Source organism: Mya arenaria, chromosome 5 (assembly GCF_026914265.1).
Source record: "Mya arenaria isolate MELC-2E11 chromosome 5, ASM2691426v1".
Lineage (NCBI taxonomy): Eukaryota > Metazoa > Mollusca > Bivalvia > Myida > Myidae > Mya > Mya arenaria.
In genome coordinates this window covers 9,653,146-9,675,600 of record NC_069126.1, presented here as the reverse complement: position 1 = coordinate 9,675,600, position 22,455 = coordinate 9,653,146, and the positions used below count along the sequence as shown (strand labels likewise).

General features: G+C 34.3%; 2 protein-coding genes across 3 annotated transcripts; one reads left to right on the top strand and one right to left on the bottom strand.

Moving 5' to 3' along the window:
• Positions 1-681: 681 nt before the first annotated feature.
• On the bottom strand, positions 682-21,677 carry LOC128235382 (uncharacterized). Its single transcript, XM_052950192.1, has 5 exons — positions 21,631-21,677; positions 18,046-18,118; positions 17,332-17,694; positions 16,495-16,668; positions 682-4,429 (listed from the first exon to the last, which is right to left on the bottom strand). Coding segments are annotated over exons 1-5 (783 nt in total). The 5' UTR covers positions 21,632-21,677; the 3' UTR covers positions 682-4,257.
• On the top strand, positions 11,941-15,385 carry LOC128235381 (uncharacterized). 2 transcript variants are annotated; one of them, XM_052950191.1, is made up of 2 exons: positions 11,941-13,099; positions 14,403-15,385. In XM_052950191.1, the coding sequence occupies exon 1, from the start codon at positions 11,990-11,992 to the stop codon at positions 12,908-12,910; it is 921 nt and encodes a 306-aa protein (XP_052806151.1). In that variant the 5' UTR covers positions 11,941-11,989; the 3' UTR covers positions 12,911-13,099; positions 14,403-15,385. The 2 variants fall into 2 exon arrangements, 1 of the variants encoding a protein (XP_052806151.1); XR_008261207.1 differs by lacking the exon at positions 11,941-13,099 and adding an exon at positions 13,204-14,078.
• Positions 21,678-22,455: the final 778 nt, after the last annotated feature.

Here is a 22,455-nt window from a genome sequence, read left to right as displayed (position 1 = left end):
GGAAGTTTGTGTAGATGACACTGGCCAATGTTTGCTAGGCCAGAGGACAACTGACTAGGATCGGCATGAGCATGTATTGATTTTGTTATTTTTTCCACAAAGTTGTAATGGAATAGAGGAATGCCCATTATTTTGTGTCCATTTTATTTAAGGGAACTTGAATTACAGTCTAAGTTGGAACCATGTCCACTAAAGGTCATTCATATTACCACATCGGCATTTGAGCCTCGCTTTCTGTGACTTTTTCATAATTATATTCTTTTAACCATTGAATGATATTATTGAAACCAAAAAGAAGGTAAGATATTTGTCAATCAAGAAACAATATTTGAACAGGTCAGGTTCATAACACAAGCTCATGGGCCTTGCATTTTGTGTCCACTCCATTTCATCTAAATATGCTGAAGAATTTTGCTGAAATTTGAACCCTTTGCCTCACCCAGCGAAAGGAGGTTCAAATCCGAACTCAATTTTGCACGTATACCAATGGTGCAAGAGGGCCACGATGGCACTATATTGCTCACCTGATTGGACAAAGGGTTCTAAAGTTATTGATTAGACAAATTACTGGAAGCTGCCCCCCTCCCCCCCACACACACAAGAAATACAAAGAAACTCTCAGACAAGCAGTGACAGAATTTGATAAATAGCTATCTTTGATTAAGATAAAAACAATTCCTCTATTTTTTTCTACTTTATTTGATTCTATGACTAGAATCTACACTAACTTACAAGCATAACAACACATGTCTATATAAGTAAATGTATACAATAAATCTGATGTAAACCTCAATGTATATATATATGTCATTAAAAAGTACTGAATAAATTAATTGACCACAAATAGTACCCTATTAAAAGATTACAAAGACATAAACACGAAAACATTGATTATATGTATAAACTTCCTTTAGAAAGCTGGACCACTGTCTCGATAAAAAAAGTCTTCAAAAGCATCTTAACGAAGGCACAAACACAGTGTAAATAGGTAAATAATATACTATATAACTATGCATTTATAATCATAAATGTTTTTCTATGATCTTGTCTTCCACTGGCCAAACAAATATGATTTATTATGCTAAACTTACACTCCTTGTCCACTGATACACTATCAGAACAAAAACCCATATTTTAACTAGAACAGACATGAAATAACAACTAAGTTAAAAGCTAGCAGTATCATATAAATGCGTTTGTATTGCATGTGCTGAAAGAAAATACTTGCAAAATGTTATGACAATAGATTGAAAAATGTTGTGGTTATCAAAAACAAGTAGATTAATAGTTTAATATGGTTGGTAAAATGGGCAAAAAATGGTTTCATTATAAAGATAAAACTTCATTTTCTAAGTTTACATTGAAATGCATGTATACATATAGATCGTCGAAGCATAATGCGAGGAAAAAAAAGTTATAGAAATTACCAATCATTTATACAATATTTTTTACTTTTTTATTTTTCCTACCATAACAAATTTATTTTTCCTACCATAACAAATAGTCCTTCAAAATCTCAATTCAAGATGACTATGTTCTTGAACATTTCCCGAAGGTGGGTATGAAACCCACAAACTTCTCGGGTAAGAGGCGGACACATATACCACTAGATAACTCTTTCCCTCAAGTTTTTATTTGAAGAAAAGCTTTGAAACACGAGAAAGGAATATTTTCAATTGCACAACTCCAATTTTGATCACTAACATCAAATTAACAACATCTTGAAAAAATCTGGGGCCGTATTAAAAAAACTTTTAAGTAATTTCTTAACTTAAGTCAATTTCCTAAATTTTTTATAGTCAAATTACAAAAAAGTATTAGTGTTTTTAACATAAAAGTGTTGAATTTTTATCATAAAATTACTGAAAATTAAGTATTTCAGGTATAGTTAAGTTAATATATCATATGATAAGAGTGATACATAAGTTAGGAACATAATTTAAGTAAGGAAATGACTAATGATGTCTTATGAATACCGCCCCAGAGCACAACAAGCAGATGTCAACACTCACCTCAGTTTCTTTTCTTGATAGACCCCACAGGGCAAATAGTTTAGCTTGAACCACAGGACTTGCTTCACATGTGGGCATTGCCATAGTGAAGCAGTTGTCTACTAATATTCAACTTTAAATGTTTTCAATGCCAACAGAGACACCAAGGCTATGGCAATACTTGTTCTTTGAAAATTAAGCTAACAAAACAATCGTTTTTAATCTTAAATTTCATAAACCAATTAAATGCTAACCATGCTAGACATTATCTAAATCAAAGAAACGTTGGAACATTTAATTTATCAGTACAAAACAAATCAAAAGCATAACGATCTACTTGTCTAATGTACATGTACATGTTTAACTAAATCTTCTGTGACATGTCACTATGTTACAGCAATTATTTTAAAATCTATGTTCTATATTACACAAAGTTCTGCTTATAAATAAAGAAGAAAATATTGATGAGCATATCAAATCATATAAAGTCAATGTTCATTCAAATTGGCACATTAAACTTTCAATTTCATTTGTGACATGATAAACATTAGGGATGCAAACGAATATTCGAATATTCGATCAAACGTTTGGTATTCGAATGTCAAAATCGGTATTCGAATATTCGAAAAAAGTTCAATAAAGAGAATAAAACACATTTTGCCTACAACGCTGATGTTGTTTATAATGTTCGTTTGTCTTGTTTTTACAACGATTGGCCCCTTATGCCAGAGGTGTGAATGTGATGACTAGACACGCGTCATGTGTCATTTAGGTACATAACGCCGGGTACTATAAAAGGTCCCCCTACTTTTACAACAACTAGCTAGGGATCGGCTTTAACACCAATGTATTGTCTTGGCTGCAACTACTGTACAACAAAGCGCAAATGGAAGTGATGATATGAATGCCATGTGCTACAAAAATGTTGTTGCATATATGTGCTTTTTAAATAAACTGTTTCCATGTTTCGATACAATTTTCGTGCTTTGAAATGGATTTTAGGATATATTTCCTCTCTTGTTGTACAATAGCTGAGTCCAATACACTTATGTTTTCGTTTAATTATTTTACTAGAACCGAGTTGGTTTGGGGTTTCCATATCTTTATTTAGTCAATTTAGAGGTCAATCTCAGAACGAGGCTGATTATCCTACGGAAAGACCCTCCATAGGCGCAAAACACTGTTTGACTAGGAATCCATCTAATTTCACATTGTTTTCAAAAGGCAGCGGAATTGAATCATTCAATTTGTTGTTTATAATGTTTTGCTTTTTTCTTCCTGAAAATGGAGAATTTCAAAGGCTCATTTGGGGAAATCAGGGTCCGTTGCGCGTACTGGCTACGACAAAGTAGGGTAAAAAGCGCCCCGGCTATTGCTTTAGCGAATAATAATAATATTTAATACATCTTCTAAAATACGTATTTCGGTAATCGAATATTCGAATATTCGATCGAAAGAATTACCGAATATTCGAATATCAATTTTGCCATTCGTTTGCATCCCTAATAAACATATATATTTTTTACACTGACATTGCAGGTTTAACTTATTTTCTTGATCTTAAAATTAATTGTTGTATGCTTTCTCATATAACAGCCTTAAAGCTAAAGTCTATAACTGCACAACAGTTTGAAGACACGAGCAAACAACTACACTAAAACAGTTATTTTGCAGAAATAGAACACGAACAGTATAATATGTATCAAATGCAATTATGGTTTTCCTAAATGACAAGACAGAGCACCTTCGACACAGAAAGAACACAGCTAACAAGAGGCTTTCATATAAGAAAGTAAATGGATTATAAAAAGAGAAACAGTAATAAATTCAGTGCAAAAATTAGGGAGCCTGTGTGAAAACATATTGAAAATAAAAAAAATAATTAATACAATGAATACAAGTATAATATCATCATGGATGCATAGATTTTTGGTATAATAGAAAATATCCGTCAAAAGTGTAGGATACTGAAGAGCATAGGACATCAATAAAGGTTTTGTAGAAAGTGGTTATTTTTCTGACTTTTGTTCTAAATGATTAATTTAAATCTTAACAAATAAATATATATGTTAATAGTTTGAAAAAAGCTCTATTAAAACAACACCCTACCAACCAACTCAATTGTAACCAGTCTATCACATTGCTACTTGACTGGTTCGAAATCATTTTGATGACTGTAAATTGAAGGTTCAATGCAAAACTATTGTAACTCAAAATGGTATATGCTGAGTTAAAACAGTTTTACATGGCCATATCGAAGAATCTTCTATCGCTCATCTTCATCATCAGACTCGATGTTCAGGCCTGGAGCCAGGTGCTTGTTGCGCATCATAATTGGTCCCTCAAATGTCTCAGACTCGTAGCCATACGAGGATCGAGTTGCAACTGAGGCTTCACTTCCAGAAAAGGGTCGCTGACGTCTCTCACGCTGTGGTGCCCTGGAATATTTGGTAAGTGTTAATAAAGAGGCTACAAGTTGCCACTTGTATTTACATGTTTTCATTTAGTCCAAATAATTGTACGTTGACAGATTTTTTTTTACGATTTTTGATATCCTTTCGAATACCGCTACCGTACATCGACGCGCTACCGTAGCCGCCTAATGCAGACCAATTTTTCAAGGGTGCTGGTTACCGCTACTGTTTTACTGTAGGAATACTGTAGACGACTGAAACGTACCGAAAAAGTAGGTACGTCCAGTTCCACAGCCGCAAAATGCACATTTTCCACAAATTTGTGGTACGTTTTTCATTAAAATAAGAAGGATTGTGAATTTTAAAAACAGCATTAATACGCTATGGTACTTTGTCTTAGAAACAGTTACTACACTACGGAATTTCTTTCAAATATAATAACCATGCAAAAATAAGCAACGGTATTTCTTTAAAAATCGCCATTCAACATTATTCGCCTCTGGCTTTTGTTAATTTGCTTTAATAAAAGAGCATGCATATGCTTTTCCTCTTGTATCAGAAGTACGCTGTGGTATCACTGTTAAATTTAAGAAATGAGCAAAACTGCGCAGTGGTATTTCTGTGATATTTGTTTTACGGACTGTGTGTTAACTTCGATAAGGTAGACATTTCATGTTTTAATTAAACTACATCAGTCACTTAAGTGCTCTTTGGTAGCGTTCTTGAATCTAGAAGTATGCAAAACTACGCAGCGGTATTTCCTGTATAAACATAATACGTAATCAACATAACACAACCCATTTTAAAGGGGACGTTGCCTTTGAATGTCATTTAACGCTAGTTACGCTTCCTTTTAAAACTGTTGAAATATATGCTATAACTTTCTTATAAATCCAACCGGACATCTATTACGTGATCGCTATAAAGTTATCATGGAAACCATAGTGACTGCAAATATATCAACAAAACATCCATTACCAAATAGCTGTCACAGTTGCCATGAAAACCACTGCAATAGACAATTAACCAACCGGACAAATATCACAAGGTCGCATCAAGGTTACATTGGAACCACAGTGACCCCTGTTATGAAAGTTGTATGGGAAAGGAGCATGACTTAATACAACATGCATCAATACATATCTGTCGATGAAGCAATGATCAAATGTCACGGTCACCATTCAAGAATCGTTGGTGCTCCGTGTGTCATGGGGTATCTCAGGAATTACCAGGCGTACTTAAGTCGAAAAATATAAGTAGGGTTGACTCAAACAGTTGTAGAGAACTGAAGAGAAAACATCACAGGATGATCATGTTGTATTTGCCGCCAAGTTTAAAACATCAGTTCCTCTGGCGTTTGGAAAAAATCTAAACATTCGTGTCACGCATTAAAAACCGGAAGGACATATTGGCCAATCGCAAAATCAGTCCAAGAAAAGAGATAGCAAAGTTAGGATGCTCAGCAGAGGGGAACACATGGCATGAAATATTTCGGACCGGAAGATTATGTCCACTGCATGGGAATAATCAAAACATGTGTGAAACCCGATGACATGTTTCAATCCTATAATAAATAGCCGGCAGATCAAGGTTTTGAAGGAAGAAGTAAATACAAAAGGAAAGTGTGAAAAAAACATGCATCAAAGTCATTTTTTAATTAAAAAAGAACATGGGTGTTGTAGACAGTCAACATTTATAGTGTACCTACACAAAGTGCTTATTTGTGGACCTAATTTGTGTGGTTTGCCGTGGACATCTCGCTTGTGATTCATCATGTATAAAGCGTCAACCCTCCGGCTACTTATAAGCTGTTTGAGAGAATGGTAATATTTTTTACAGTATATTACAAACATTCTGTAAAATGTTAAATAGTAACCATAATCAGGTTTAATAACATATTGATCGTTGCATGTACCACCAAAATGAAACACGAACAGCATCTTTTAAAATCAATCAGCTGTTTAATGTTTTCTGTTTCTGTTTTTAGTTCACAGAACAACTTATCGGCGGGAATAGCACACGTATAAGGAAATCCAAACAAACAAGCGACATTTTTTAACTTGACCTCTTTGGCAATCTGCAGTGCAGAGTCAGCTTGCACGAGTATAATTCTAATGTTTATAAAATAAAACTCAAATGAAAGGTTATTTTATTTAAGGGAATGTTTTATTTCGTATCGTGACATTACCTCTAGGAAAGGCCGAATGGGGGTCAAGTCCAACAAGACTTATTTAGCAACTGGTGTACTGGAAATGGCATAATTTCTATTGAGGAACAGGAAAAAAACTGAATACAGCGTAACGTGGGCGCCCACGAATTTCCATGGCGGTGGCGCCATCTTGGAAATAAGTTTTCTTCACTGAAATTAAATACAAGATAAGTTGATTATAGTCGGTTAGCGGAGCCTAAACAATTGTGTATGCGCCGGGTATTGAGTATCTGAGTATAGAAACCCACAATTTATGAATATTGTCAAGACAAAAACTGTAGAAACAACGAAATTTTCAGACTGTTCCTAGAACTGAACTATTATATTGTGCTTAACTTTTTAGACAATTTACCTAGCAACCGCTGTATGTTATTTTCACATTCCCATGTTAATGAGGCGCAGATAGAGTGAAGACAGTACCGAGAGTATCCCACGAAATATCGTGGCGGAGACGCCATCTTGGAAAATAAATTTCACCAACTAAGCCACTTGATTTATCTATAGCAGATTGGAACTCTTATCAAATACAGCTTCTACTACTCTGTATTTCTTATACCTGCTTTTAATTACCTTTATTTATTCATGTTTTAATATGGATACTTACTAGATCTTACATGAGTGTTTTAAAGTGATATTTTTTACATAACATTTTAATGAACATTTTATGAACATTTTCCTGTGTATTCCACAAACCCAAATATTATAATGGCTCTAACTAGACAGAGCAGTTCGCAACTATTAAGCAAGCTAAATCAGTCTCATAAGAATGTAGATACTGAAGTATACACAACAATTGGAGGTACCAACTACGATCTCAATGTAGATAAAGCATTACTGAAAAAACTTCACGCTGCAAAGAGAACCGATAATGTAAAAATCGAACACACAAATGGGGGGATTGTCATGACGGCTGACACTGCAACATTCGAACTTTTGAAAGCTGCTACGCTTGTGTATTACAGAAAGAAAGATTCAAGCGAAGTGACAATCGAACAATCTACTGACAGAGGAGGAAATAATATAGTTCAATTCACCATACGTGTAAATAACAAATATACCCTGAACATTTACAACACAACCAGTAGAATTTTAGTAAACGGAAAACAGCAAAATATATTTATCAATGAAGATCTCGATCAAATCTATGAAGTATGTTGTAGTGCAAAAATAGATGGGCAAAGAATTAATACAGACAAACTAAACCAGATATTCATAGAAGAGATTCAAAAAATGCAGAATGTGAAAATTCAAGAATATAGCGACAATAGCCGACCGAAAGGTGTAAAACCAAATGCAAAAAACAATGAAGACATCTCATGTATCAAATGTCAAAAAAACTGCCTAACAAGAAGTGTGTTATGTTCGACATCTGAGCATTGGATCCATTACAGATGCGCAGGACTAACAGAACCGGACATTAGAAAAATTGAATCGGACTCTAACTGCAACTTCCAGTGTGGGCTCTGTACCCAGGTAGCTTCAATTATCCGTCCAACCAAAAACAAGAACCCTAAGTCCAAAAAAATCAATATTCCACAAAAAAAGATTGAATCAAAATCAATAGTACAAAATCTACTAAGTGAAGAAACAACAAAAGATACAGTCATTTGCTTAGTTTGTGATAAGGAAGTAATAGATGAAGAAGATGTGTGTGATGTGTGCAACGAGATTTACCATGAGAGATGCCTTGCCGACATTGAACACTCAGCTATATGCCCTGCATGCCTAGGACTTGGAGAGCAAGCAGCCATTACTAGTCAAAACCCAACTATAGACCTCGTCTTAGACACACAGTGTCATACATTGATGAAATCCAAAGATACACAAACTGAGGTGACTATGAAGAATCCTGATGAAAATGGACAACAACTGAGACAGAAAGAAGTAAATCTTAAGAAACTTGAAAACCAGTTAAAAATTAGAGAAAAAGAAATTAACGAAAAGAATGGACATACAGCAAAATTAGAAAAATACATACAAAAATTAGAATCACAAAACGAAGAACTAAACAGAACCCTTAAAACATATGAGAAAAGAATAGACATGCTAGAAACAAAAGTAAATAGCAACTCAACACACAGCTTGCCTACAAACAAAAAAGACAATATTGATCACCATTCAGATGATAGCAAGTTACTTCAATCCATACATGACAGAGTTACATCATTCATACTGAAGCAAGTTGATAAGCAGCTAGAGATCTTAGACCAAAAAACACCGGAAACCTGTATCCCTAGTCCTGACTGTGAAATTACGAAAGTGACCATAGCGACAGAAAAACAAGGTAGTAACAGCTCCACGGAAAAATACAAGAATGTACAAAATATTGACAACGTCCCTGAAAATGAACTTACACAAGGAGCCCGAGGATGTGACGATACTCAAGTTATTCAACACCCTACTTTAGGAGATGTTACAGTACAAAAAAACAAGCTTCATCTAGCCCTAGCTGGTCCAAGTATTTTCTACAAAAACCACAGTAAAAGGCAGCAATTACCTACCAGAAGAACAGACAAACCCTGGCATAGTAGAGCCAGTAACCAAACCCGGCCGGAAAAAGAGATAATTACTAATTTACCAGAAAACCAGACTGAGAGAACCACCCTAACCCAAAACGCTACCAATGACGAGCAATGCAGTCCAAGAACAACTGTCCAATCACCAAAAGACAAAGGTAAAGTGCCTATAGACGAGCAAAGTGGATCCCCAAACAGTACACAAAGGACCCCTGATGACTCCTCTTTTTTAGACAAAGAAAGGACCCTGTCACCGGGAACACGTCTACATCGATAGAGACTTTAAATATTTGCTCATTTAATTGCAAAAATGTAAAAACAAACACCGAAGCGATATGTCAGATAATGAAAAGTAATCAAATCCTACTGCTACAAGAAACCTGGTTATTCGAAAATAATATTAACCTGCTAGGAGAAATTGATAAAAACTTTAATTACATCGGAAAAGGAGCTGATAATGATGACCCTATTTTACCCTATCAATTACCAAGAGGTTATGGAGGCGTAGCTGTTATATGGGACAAATCCATTGACCATCTATTAAACACCATTAAAGACGGAAACGAACGAATACAGTGTATTGAATTCAAATCGTTATCCCATAATATCTTGATAGTATCTGTTTATATGCCTTCTCGAGGTTCAAAGAAATCAGACTTAGAATATGCAGAAACAATTGAGTATCTCTATGATATCTGTGAAAAATATAAATCCACACATGAAATATTAATAGGTGGTGACATGAACGTTGATCTATCGAAAAATGAATGTAAATCGGACAAAAGAACTCTACTGATCAAATCATTTATTGAACAATATTCTTTGTGCTTTGATGTTAGTGGTAAAACCTATGTATTGTCAACCGGTGTAGAATGTTCGGAGATTGATTACTTTCTAAAACCTATCGCAAACAATAACTATAGTATCAAAATAGTCCTGAGTGATATTCCAGAAAACCTATCGGATCATTACCCTATTAGCATGTCACTGAAATGTTCATTCAAGAAACAGTGTACCAAACAAGTGACTACTCTATATAAAAGGAGAATAAACTGGGAAAAGATTGACAAGGAAACATATCAGAATCTGATCAATGAAAAAATACAACACCTAAGAGTCACAGAAACAGCCGACATCTCTTCGATAACTGAGAACACCAAACAGATAATTCAAATTATTAATGACTCTATGCAAACTTTTTCTAGGAAACCACGCAGTATGAAGGCGAAACCAAAATTAAGAGTATGGAACCATGACATAGCAAATTCTCTGAATGCACTTAGATGGTCATACAAAGAATGGAAAGATGCTGGAAAACCAACTGAAAATGGAAATCTATCACACACAACAATGAAAGTAAAAAAGAAAGAATTTCGTAGTAAATGTAGAATAGAGCATGCCAGACGCAAAGATTATGAACGTGAAAAAATAATGGATACAAAGATTAATGATAAGAAACTCTTCTATAAACTGGTCAACTCTCAGAAGAGAAAACATAATGTACTAGAAAAATTAAATGTGAATGGAAAAGAGCTTGAAAGTCAAGAGAATATCATCTCTGGTTTCCACGAACACTTTAGTGCACTAGCAGATTTAACAAATTCTGATGAATATGACAGTGATTATCATCAACAAGTTATTAATGAAGTTTCACTGATGGATGACATAGTTCTTGATACAGAGGTAGAGCCTGTAACTGAACCAGAATTAGATGAAGCTATTAACTCAATTAACACAGGGAAAGCTGATGATATTTTTGGAATGACAATTGAAAATATAAAATATGGCGGTCCACTGTTAAGAGAGAAAATATTAGAAATTATGAATAGAATATTTCAAACTGGCCAAATCCCGGACCTTCTTAAAGTTGGAATTCTCACTCCTGTATTCAAAAACAAAGGAAAGTGTCAAGACGTTACAAACTACCGTGGAATAACAGTCTTGCCAGTCATTGAGAAAATTATTGAATCTGTGATAAAACATAGAATCAATGATACCATAATAGACAAGCAAAACCCATACCAAAGAGGATTTACAAAGAACACATCTCCACTTCATGCTTCATTAGTATTAGAAGAAATAATTAGAGAATGTAAGGACAACAAAGAAAACGTAGACATAATATTGTTGGATGCCAAATCAGCATTTGATGTAGTTGACCATAAACACTTACTCAGAAGAATCTATCATATGGGAATTCAAGATACGCATTGGACTTTACTTAAGAATATTCATGAAAATACAGCAAGTATAGTGCAGTGGCAAGGCAATAGATCTGAACAATTTCCTGTACTACAAGGGGTGAGACAAGGTGGAGTACTCAGTGCTGATTTATATAAAATTTATGTGAACCCTTTACTGAACAGACTACAAGACAAGGAGATTGTTTGTAAAATTGGAACAACAAGATGCAATGCCACAGCCTGTGCGGACGATATTACATTGAACTCTACAGCGAAGAAAGAAACTCAAATCCTGATTGACATAGCTGAAAACTTTGCAAAGCAAGAAAGATACCATCTTCAACCCAAAAAAACAGAACATTTACATATTACACCAACTACAAAGAGTGCTAGTAATGTTGAAAATGGAACCTATACAATTAATGAAAATGTGATAAAAACTGTTGACTCTACAACCCATCTTGGAATTAAACGTACATCTACAAAAGCCCAGTCTACGGAATGTAATACTGACAATAACATAATAAAGGCCAGAAAAACACTGTATAAACTATTCTCAGATGAGTTGCATGGTTATCAAAGAACTGACCCTCAAACCCGTTTACATCTATTCAACCTTTATGTACTACCAATACTGACTTATGGATTAGAAGTTATTCTACCAGGGAAATGTGCTATGGAAAAATTAGAAGTGTTTCAGAAAAAAAGTATAAAACAACTACTATCCTTGCCAAACAACACAGCGGATGCAGCGATATATATTATATCTGGAGTCCTACCTGTAGAAGCTCAAATACATAAAAAAGCATTAACATTACTAAACAACATCTGCCTACAAGATGACAACTCTATAGAAAAAACTCTCGCTCAAAGACAGACAATTGTGAAAGACGGAAAAAGCAATAGTTGGTTCATTGAAATCAGGAGACTACTGTGGTTTTATGATCTTGATGACATTATTTCAGTAATATCCAACCCATTTAAACGTGTCGTATGGAAAAACAAAGTAAAAAATGTAGTTAACTACAAGTGGAAAGAACAAATCTTAACAACTGCAGTACATTACAAAAGTCTACAACACATGAACTTTCAATTCTATCAACCTGGACATACACATCCTATACTAAGAATAAAAACCAAATCAACAAGAGACATTACCCGCATACCAGTGAAACTAAAACTACTTGTGGGAACATATATCCTTCAAAGTACGAAAGCAAACTTCAACCAAAATTCTGTGAATCCCACATGCCAACTATGTAATGAATCTAGTGAGACTCTGGAACACTTTATATTAGAATGTATCAACCTACAAACAGTTAGAAAGCCCATAATCAATGACATTATAATAGAATTTAATAAGTGTGCAAAGAATGATGGTCAGTGGCAGACCTTGAACCAAATCGAGAGAGTAAGATACTTAATTGACTGCTCCCACCTACTAACTAGACCTACTGAAGATGACATACAGAGATTAGCAGACCTAGAGTACCAAATCAGAAGACTTCTATACTGTCTTCATACTGAGAGATACAGACAATACGCGGCCTTAGGCGATGTTAATGGCTCTGCTAACCGACTGTACACTATTACATAGGTAGTGTTGTGACGTGTACAGTGCGGGTGTACATATACCAGTGATACGTAAATAATTGGTTTAAACATTGGTGACGGTGATAAACCATACGTGGTAAAACACGGTTCTCCAACGTTGGAGGAAAGATACAGAATACAGAATACAGAATATGGCTCCATAAACACAGAGGAACGGAAAACAACAACTCATGTATGTAAAACATTTTCAATAATATATGTTTTTATATAATTGCATTTTGAAATGACCCTTAAATCGAAACAATGAACGGTCTCTGAAGTTCATGAAAATGCATACCGTATTTTCTCGACTATAAGACGGGGAAATTGGGTCCCGATTTTTACCCCCAAAGTAGGGGACCCGTCTTATAAGCGAGTCGATAAAATATTAAAAAAAGATTCAAGTCAAAATCAGTTAAATTTTACATAGGGTATTCGTCTATCCAGTCTATCGTCTGCTGATATAAGTATGGGGCAATTAAGTAAACAACAACACGAAATCTCTTCACCGCGCGTGCTCTGACGTCACACAGTGTACCGTTATATCTGCATTTTTTCTCATGGCGCGTGTCAGTATAATTAGTATGACAGATATATCAAATCAATAAATTGGAATGTTAATATGATGTAGGTACCTAACTGTCAATTTGATTAAGCAAACAAATGACAATGCGAATATGAATCCTTTATGTTCGTCGCCAATCAAGGGACAATATTGCCTAAAGCATTATTGCTAAACAAACACCTATTCATGCCTCGGCTTTTCGCAGTTATGTTATTGAAGCCATTTATTTTGCCGAAGAACTTCATTGGTGTCTTCAATAAAAAAATAAACTAAAACAAACATATGTTGTTATTAATTAATTATTACAATTTCGATAAGTAACGACCTGTCCTGCAAACTTATGTACTCATTTTTAACCTACCTCCAAATAGAGAGCTCACAGTTGCCCGCCATTTTCTTTGAGTAAAACAAAAACAGTTACCGCGAAAGTCGATAATTGTCCGTTGAGCTTGAACATTTTTACACATTAGGAAGAATTTTAGCATTTTAGATTTGCTTAAAAATTGACCCCGTCTTATAAGCGAGTCGAAACAAAAAGCACCAGATTTCATAGGCAAAGTTAGGGGGCCGTCTTATAAGCGAATCGCCTTATAGTCGAGAAAATACGGTATATTAAATTATTTTTACTTTTTAATGGCACATCTTGAATTTCAGAGTCTAGTACAAGAAAGCGCCGTTTAGATCAATCATGAATTAAAATAAATTTTCAATATAGTATTGATGAAATAATCATAACAAAATGTTGTTCAGGTGTCAACCTTTTGTTCTTGAAGGGAGGAATAATGCTTGTTTGAATGTCTTTTTTATAGAATTAAACATTTCATGCTTAAAATGAGGACATATTTAACAAAATTACAAATATACAATGTAATTGTCGCTAACAACGTGTCTTTATAACAAATATTCATCAATATGTGATTTCTTTTTACAGACCGATGATATTGCATTGCACCAGAAACTCCACTAGACTATGTTGCCGTTTCGTTAATCGCATGCTGTGATTATACTGGTGTTGTTTCCCGTGACAAATCTTGCGATATTTTTAGCAATATAATAGTTACAGTCAAATACTTTGATTTATGTTTTGGTCTATGTCTTTCTATTATATAATTATGTACATGTGTTCTTTGTTGATAGGAGAAATCATTATTGATTTTCGTCATGTTTGATTTTATCCCTATGTATTCCTCAAGTTCGTATGATGTAAATAAATGATCTATTCATTTTATAACCTTGATGTATGAATGAATTGTGAATCCGTATTTGGATTTTAGTCCTATAAGTATACATTTATATGGGAAATGAATGAGCATGTGTGTAAAATACATGATAGAGAATTGTTATTTTAATTCCTTTCTGATTTATTTGGTAATAAACATATTGTTTTGTAATCGCTCTATGCATGTGTGAATACTAAAATAAACAAAAATATGTATAATAGAATGAAAACTACAGGGACAAGCCCATTACTTGAACAGTAAAAATATGCTTTGTTAAGGGGTACACGTCAAGGATCCAAACAACAATGAACTAGAGACACAAACATTGTTACACCACTTCTTAAATCATAAGTTTCACTTTTTGTTTTATTACTGAATTTTACAAATAGAATTACACGTGCCTGGAAAACTGTGATAATGTGATGTCTGCATTAAAATTAAGCACGGCTAAAATAGCGTATTTATACATACATAGTTTAGTCACACATGGCATTCCAGAGAGTGTTTATGTTGATTTTTTCAATTTACTCCGATTCAAGCACACACATGCATAATATGATTGAAATAATAAAACCATTTCGCAACGTTGCCTTACAAACATCTTTTTAAGCATTGTACTTTTGAAATATTTTGGAAAACCTTTTTCTACTACTGTAGTACAAAATTGCTGTTTTAGAAATATCAAATACTTGCTGTAGCGTATTTATGAGGAAAACAACAGACATAAATATCGAGTTACTACAATAGTAAAAACTGCCATAGTGTATCTTTGCATGCACACGTGGTATAATTCCAAGATTGATCATAACATTAAACGTCTCCGGCAATTTTGAAATACATATTCATAAAATGTTTGTACTAGAACTACCAGAGTGTATTAATGCATAATAGTATCCTTTATGTACTTAACAAATTGTTCAAAGAAGTAATTCCTTTCTACAAAACTCGCCTATAGTAGTTTTATAAACATTAAAAAGTAGCCAATACCGAAGATGAAAATTACCACAACCTACATATCACAGGATTACCACTGCACTGTTTTGCATGTGCGTTTACCTACTGATGATTGTCTTCAATCAAATTACTACAACACACGTCTACGGTTATTCCTACATTTGTTCAAAATTCATCATATCCGTAGTGTATTAATGAGAGTTTTGTATTTTTCCGAAGTCAACCAGAGCGTAGTTATGCCGATATGTCATAGTTATTAATAAGTGAATAGTTTAATTGCCGTTACATAATAAAACCAATAAAATGCATTTTATTGTATTAATGTGTCTATTTAAGGGTTTAAGTAAAAGGAAAAATGTACATTTTCACCAGAACATTACCTAATTATGGATAATGTATATGTCACTAATTCATGAAATGCAAACTTGATTTATAAGGGGGTTATGTTATATAATTTTATGTACTATATAATGTTTGTAATTAATTTCGTTAATTGTGTTATACATTTGTACTGTTTCGAAATTGATAAACATTTTACCTAATTGCTAACGCATTTTAATCGGGAGATTTAAGTCTCTGCTTTTAGCAAAACATGTACAAGATTATAAAAATAAGCGGTATTCCCACGATGTACGATAGCGGTAATCAGAAGCCGAAAATTTGAGTACGGTTTACACTGCTGTGGTAGTTCGCCGGTGTATGATAGAGGTAATGGAGACACCCAAATTTAGGGTCTGCATTAGGCGGCTATGGTAGCGGAAAGGATATGGCAAATCCTTCACAATGCCTCATTTTACACAATCTGTGGGTACAACAGCAATTCAAGAGGTAAATATCTCTAAGACTTACCTCTGGAGTGACCTTGGCCTTTGCTGGTTCCTTTGTTCCCGGGGGGTGGAGGCTGGGCGCCTACCAGAGCTACGTAGGTCCTTAAGGCTGGAGCCACGGGAGAGGGTCTGGTGATACGTGGTCACCTCATCACTACGGGAGTCAATGTAAACAAACTCGTTCTTCTTGCGGAAACTGAAGAAAAAAAACAGGACTGTAATATAGGATGTAATGCAGCTCAAACTCCCTCTCTCTCTACTAAGTTGTACTAACATACTTGGGAAATGCCTGATTCAGAACCATGCCTAAATATTTGGACACCTACCAGTAATAAAAAGCAATTACAAAACAAATATTTAATACAAAATATATCAAAATTCTTTCAAGTAGCTATGATTTGCAGAGATGGCATTAGAATCTTTCCATTGACGAACCACTACATAAGTAATGTAGTGGAAATGAAAATTTATTGTGGTTTGATTTTCTGCAAAATTGTAGGTATTTATGTACTAAAACCAAGTTTTCAGCAAAGATGCTTTAAACCTGTTTTTGTACAACTTTTTTGAAGCATTTTGTTTCAAGCTTAAATAAGAAAATATATGAGCTTCCGTATGTTAAGGCACTCTGTTTCGTTAAATTGATGAGTTACTTGACAAAGCCAAGTATAAAAACAAAACAAAAAATCAACAAAATGTGAAATGAAAACCTCATGCTAGTAAACTATCGATATGAATAGTTATTCTAAAAACAATTTTTAAAAACGGCTTAGAACCATTCCTAGTACCCTAAAGGAAATACTCCTATCAACATTATGGGTTGGCTGCAAAGTAGTAAGTCCATCTTAACGAATACGTATACCTGTGATTCAAAGTCTCGTTAAATATTGGAACGCTGATGAAGAAGTCGGCCTTCAGTGGCTGGGATCGTGTTGAGCGTCTTGAAGAAGCAATGGAACTGTCAAGGTCCACATGGTCCCCTCTGTAAACAGGGGGCTTCTGGCGGAGTGGACGTAATTCCTGCTCACGCCGGGGCTCCCCACGGGCGACTTCCCTCTCATAGTGGGGTGCCTGACGGGGTGTAGCTGCCTCCCTTGACTGTTCGTGGGGCACATCTTGGGGAACTTCAGGCAGGGGACGGCCATCATTGGGGTTTACACCCCGCTTTTTCCACTGGTCAAGCCTCAAAGGCTGGTTTACACGGTGAATTTCATTTTCGCCATACCTAGAGAGGAATCACATGCATGTATCATATTTACTGTAACAGTCATCAAAATTAGACTTTATGATGAACTAGCCACATTTCTTTTCATGGCATAAAAAAAGCAAGCACTGCTTTATAAAATCCAGAATTTGAGCAAGCCCGGAAACAAGTGCAGGGCTTGCGAGCTTGTGGATATTTCCACCACTGTTAAAATCAAAATGAGTTTAAATTTGAATAATCTTTTTTCAGGAAACTTCTATATAATTAAATTAATGCAAAATTTACATTTACACACATGTAGAAGTAAAATTTCCTCAACCTTTTAAAATTATTGTAGATTAATTGATCACAGTGTACATTAGTGCAGTATACCTGTTAACATTCTTGTGTGGTAAAGTATCAACAGGCCTGATGATCTTCTTCTTTTTCATAGGCAAACAAGGCACTGTAAAAAATATATGCACAAACTACAGATGGGTAACAAAATATAGGATTTAATTTAATTTCTGCCTCTTATAACCATTTAAACGGACTTTATTCCACGCTGTGTTTTCTGTTCTTCACAACCATCACACATGTAGAATAGTATTGGGCAAGTGCAAAACTAATTCCCCATAGTCATATACATTGTAAAAAGGATGAATATCTATAGATGTTTATACATAAAAAGAAACGCAGGCATGCACGCACGCACACACAACATATTATGAACTTGATTTTGATAAAGCCAAAAATAAGCAACATATTTTGGTTCACAGACCCTATTTTTTTCACCGAGCCTAACCTGATTTGATTTTAAGGTAAAAAATTGTTCTTGTAAATATATCGTTATTTTTGTTGGTTTTGGTGTACCAGTTGTGTGGCTCCTTTGTGATCTGGACAAAAAACACTAATTCCAGCCTGTTCCTGCTCCGCTAATTGACAAAGGGATAAGCATTTCTACATTTGGATACGTTCCCAAAGAAAAAGGTAATGGTTTCAGACATTCAATTCATCATTGTTTTTCTGAATAAAAACCTAACAAACAAAACTAGAAATGTGTCCATAGGACACGGATGCCCCCACTTCGGTTTTTTGTCACAGAAAATAAGCCATAATGATTTTTGAAGTATTTTTGGCAAAAAAGGGCCGTAACTCCTAAATGACTAAAGCGATTTCCATGACTATCGAACTTGATCAAGATATTATGGTCACAAACATGTGTTTAAAGTTTGGTGAGGATTGGACAAACAGTTTTCAAGAATTAGATCGGAAACAATCTTCGGGACGTATTTTTCAAGTCTTTTTTTGCAAATAAAGGGCCGTAACTCCTAAATGACAAAAGCGATTTCCATGGCTATCGAACTTGATCAAGATATTATGATCACAATCATGTATGTAAAGTTTGGTGAGGATTGGACACATACTTTTCAAGAATTAGATTGGAAACATATATTTTTGAAGTATTTTTGGCAAAAAAGGGCCGTAACTCCTAAATGACTAAAGCGATTTCCATGACTATCGAACTTGATCAAGATATTATGGTCACAAACATGTGTTTAAAGTTTGGTGAGGATTGGACAAACGGTTTTCAAGAATTAGATCGGAAACAATCTTCGGGACGTACGTACGTACGTACGTACGGACGGACGGACGTACGTACGGACAAGGGCAACCCTATATGCCGCCACTTTGTGGGGGCATAAAAAATACTACCATTAATAGAATAATAATAAAAAAAAAACTTATTTACAATGAAGATAGATGTTTCTTACTTTGTTGTAAAAAATACTACCATTAATAGAATACTAATTATAATAATAATAAATTAATAATAATAATAATAATGCAGGCATTAGTTGGTAGAATTCAGCACCTACTGGTTGACAGTACAATTCCGAACAGGATGCAAATCCCAAACACCTGTTAAAATATGCCTTTGTTTACGGTGATTGATAATTTGATGATCTAGATCAATACAGAGGCTTGCCTTAGCAACACTCATGTTTCCTTGAGTACTTTTCTGAACAACGCCATTTAATGTTCTAATATGCTGCAAGTTGATACTGTAGGGGATCGAACCCACAACCTCCCACTCCGTAGGCGGCTGCCTTAACCACTGGGCCACGGGTGTTGGGGAATGAAAAATATTGAAATTGTAATTACTGAAGTATTTTGTGTTTGAAATGGATAATAAAGGTTTATATTCATATATTACCATGTAAGTGCAAAGCTATTATGCACAAAACAAGCATTAAATGCATTAAACACAGGATTTATCTTTTCAATTAAACGAAACTTGACTGACACACTGATTTTTTTGGGAATTATTTTTACCGCCTGTGCCTTGCAAATTGAGAAAAAAAGTCGACTTTGGGAAAAATACAAAATCAGGCCAAAATATCTAATATACTGGTTGAGAAGCAGTTTCCGACGGAAAGCAGTTTCCGACAAATCGCGTACCTTCCTTAGATCTTCATAAAGAAGGTACTGCAATTCAACTATATGGTAACTAGGCAATCTAAAGTTGAAATTCTTACCGAGACACGTAAGAAACTTTTATAATTATTAAATGTTTAATGTTTATTTTTCATTTTGTACACAAACTTGCACGTGGGTGATCTGCACGCGCAGCGTATTGCGCATGCGTGTGAACCTAATTTGCATATCTATGAATAGCTACAAGGTTTTCCTTAATTGACTTATACAAACGATGATCATTGTGTACATATTTGTGAACACTGGTGTCATGCTTGTTTCGCATCCACATTCACTTAAATGTAAACAAACACAAGTTTCCATCAGAAATGAATAAAAAAATCATTGATATTCAGTCTCTGCCTGATTTTCGAGTATGAATTGAATGTCGTAAATTTTAAGGTTTAAATTTTTCGTAAATGCTGAAAAATTAAATAACATTTCTCTTATTACAGTCTTATATTTACTTTATTAAATAAACGGATAATAAAAACACACAACAGGCACCTTAAATATGCCCCGCATTCAAATTGTCGGAAACTGCTTCTCATCATAAGCTAATCAGAACAGTGTAAGTACCCTCTTTGCGCCCCTATTAGATACACTTTATGTGACGTCACACATGTAAGAAATATATCGACAATAGCAGCTTGAGCTGTAGTTATATAAAATATTAACAATTTTAGTAGATATTTAAACACGTTTAAATAATTCAATAAAAACGTTTAAAAACTGTCGGAAACTGCTTCTCAACCAGTAATGAAAAATAAACATGGTAAAACTTTTTTATGCATACATTATGCTTTGAAAGAGTAAGCCTTGTCAAGATTTTGTTTATATTTCAAGAAATTCATTGCTTTTTATTCATTAACTTAATCTGCATTTATCAAATTGGGATTTTTTTTTAATTTCGGGAAAATGGACAGTTTTTCACAAGGGGAAACAGCCTTTAGAAGGTAGTAAATTGATATTTATTTTTTGTGTACAAAACTAATATAAAATAACACTATCTAGTAATATTTCTTGTTTTTATGATAAATTATGGACACCATATGCTTTAACCCAGAATCCCGATCGGAATAACTACCCACTTTTGGTACAAAACAATTTGTACCTGAAGGATTTGTCATGTCAAAAATTGGAAAAAAATCTACAATTATTTGGACTAAGTGATTATAGCATCAGATAATTATGCAACTGCTATTTTATATTCTTTTAGACATTAAACATTTAGATCTACTTAAGAAATTAAAGTAAAAGTCTATTCTATATCATTACTTGTAGCTTAACAAATATATAAGTGGGTTGTAGTAGAATTTTGTTGCTAGGATTATGTAAACAAAAGCGTCTGAAAACCCCAGATCACCTTTAACCTTAAATTACGTTGAATTCCTTCCAGTAAAACTGTTTCGGAGCTTTATTTCAAAATATATTGTTTAAAAGAAATATGTTTGAAAGAAATTTGAACGATTAAAACATGATTTTTCAACATCTACTTACTTTTTACTGGAAAGGTTGTTTATACCGAACGCTTGCCAAGATACAGGTTACACACTACCATAATAATTTATTGATTTAAACAATTATATTTCAATGTCAATATTTTTGTTCATATTCTTTATTGTATGCGTTTCTCAACATCCTTCTTTGTGTATGTTGTATGCAAATGTGAAAACCCTTCTTTGCCTGTGTTGTATGCATTAGTCTATTTCTTTGTTGTATGCATTTCATACTGCGTTGAGTGTAGGTGCGCGAGTCCATTTCCTACGCAGTGATCTCCCCCGGTTTGCTGTTGCGGGTCACATATGTGTAAAACATCATGGAGACCCTTCTCACAACCGTACTACATGTATATAATAATCCTACTCCCAGTCCCAATTTAATAATAATAATAATAATAATAATAATAATAATAATAATAATAATAATAATAATGAATACATTAAGGCATATCAGTATCTTGTTTAAGAACTATGCCTTTACCCACAATTCGCAGGAATGATTGATCCAGCCTCTAACAGTGTCAATATAAAAATGTACACTGACTACATTCACTTATACTGTCTTATAAAACGCACACGATTTCTCAAGGAAATGAGAAATCATATGACATTCGATATATAAACATTGAACCCCCTGTTATTTTTGAAAATTTATATAGTTGTAACGTGCGGGGGTCGACAAGGCCAACAGATCCATTCAGAGAAAAGCATGCTCAACCCTGAAGGGGTCGACTGGTCTCTATATATAGGAAATTCTCCATCCAGACAGAGCCCGGGTTTTGCTAATTTGCAATTTACCAAACAAGTACATCAACGTACTATG

Excerpts from the sequence above, each read along its gene's own strand:
- LOC128235381 (XM_052950191.1), top strand. The coding sequence starts at position 11,990 with ATGGAAAAATTAGAAGTGTTTCAGAAAAAAAGTATAAAACAACTACTA.
- LOC128235382 (XM_052950192.1), bottom strand. Across the intron at positions 17,695-18,045 it reads CCACACAAGAATGTTAACAG|GTATGGCGAAAATGAAATTC; the intron begins GTATACTGCACT and ends ATTCCTCTCTAG. Across the intron at positions 16,669-17,331 it reads AACGAGACTTTGAATCACAG|TTTCCGCAAGAAGAACGAGT; the intron begins GTATACGTATTC and ends TTTTTTCTTCAG.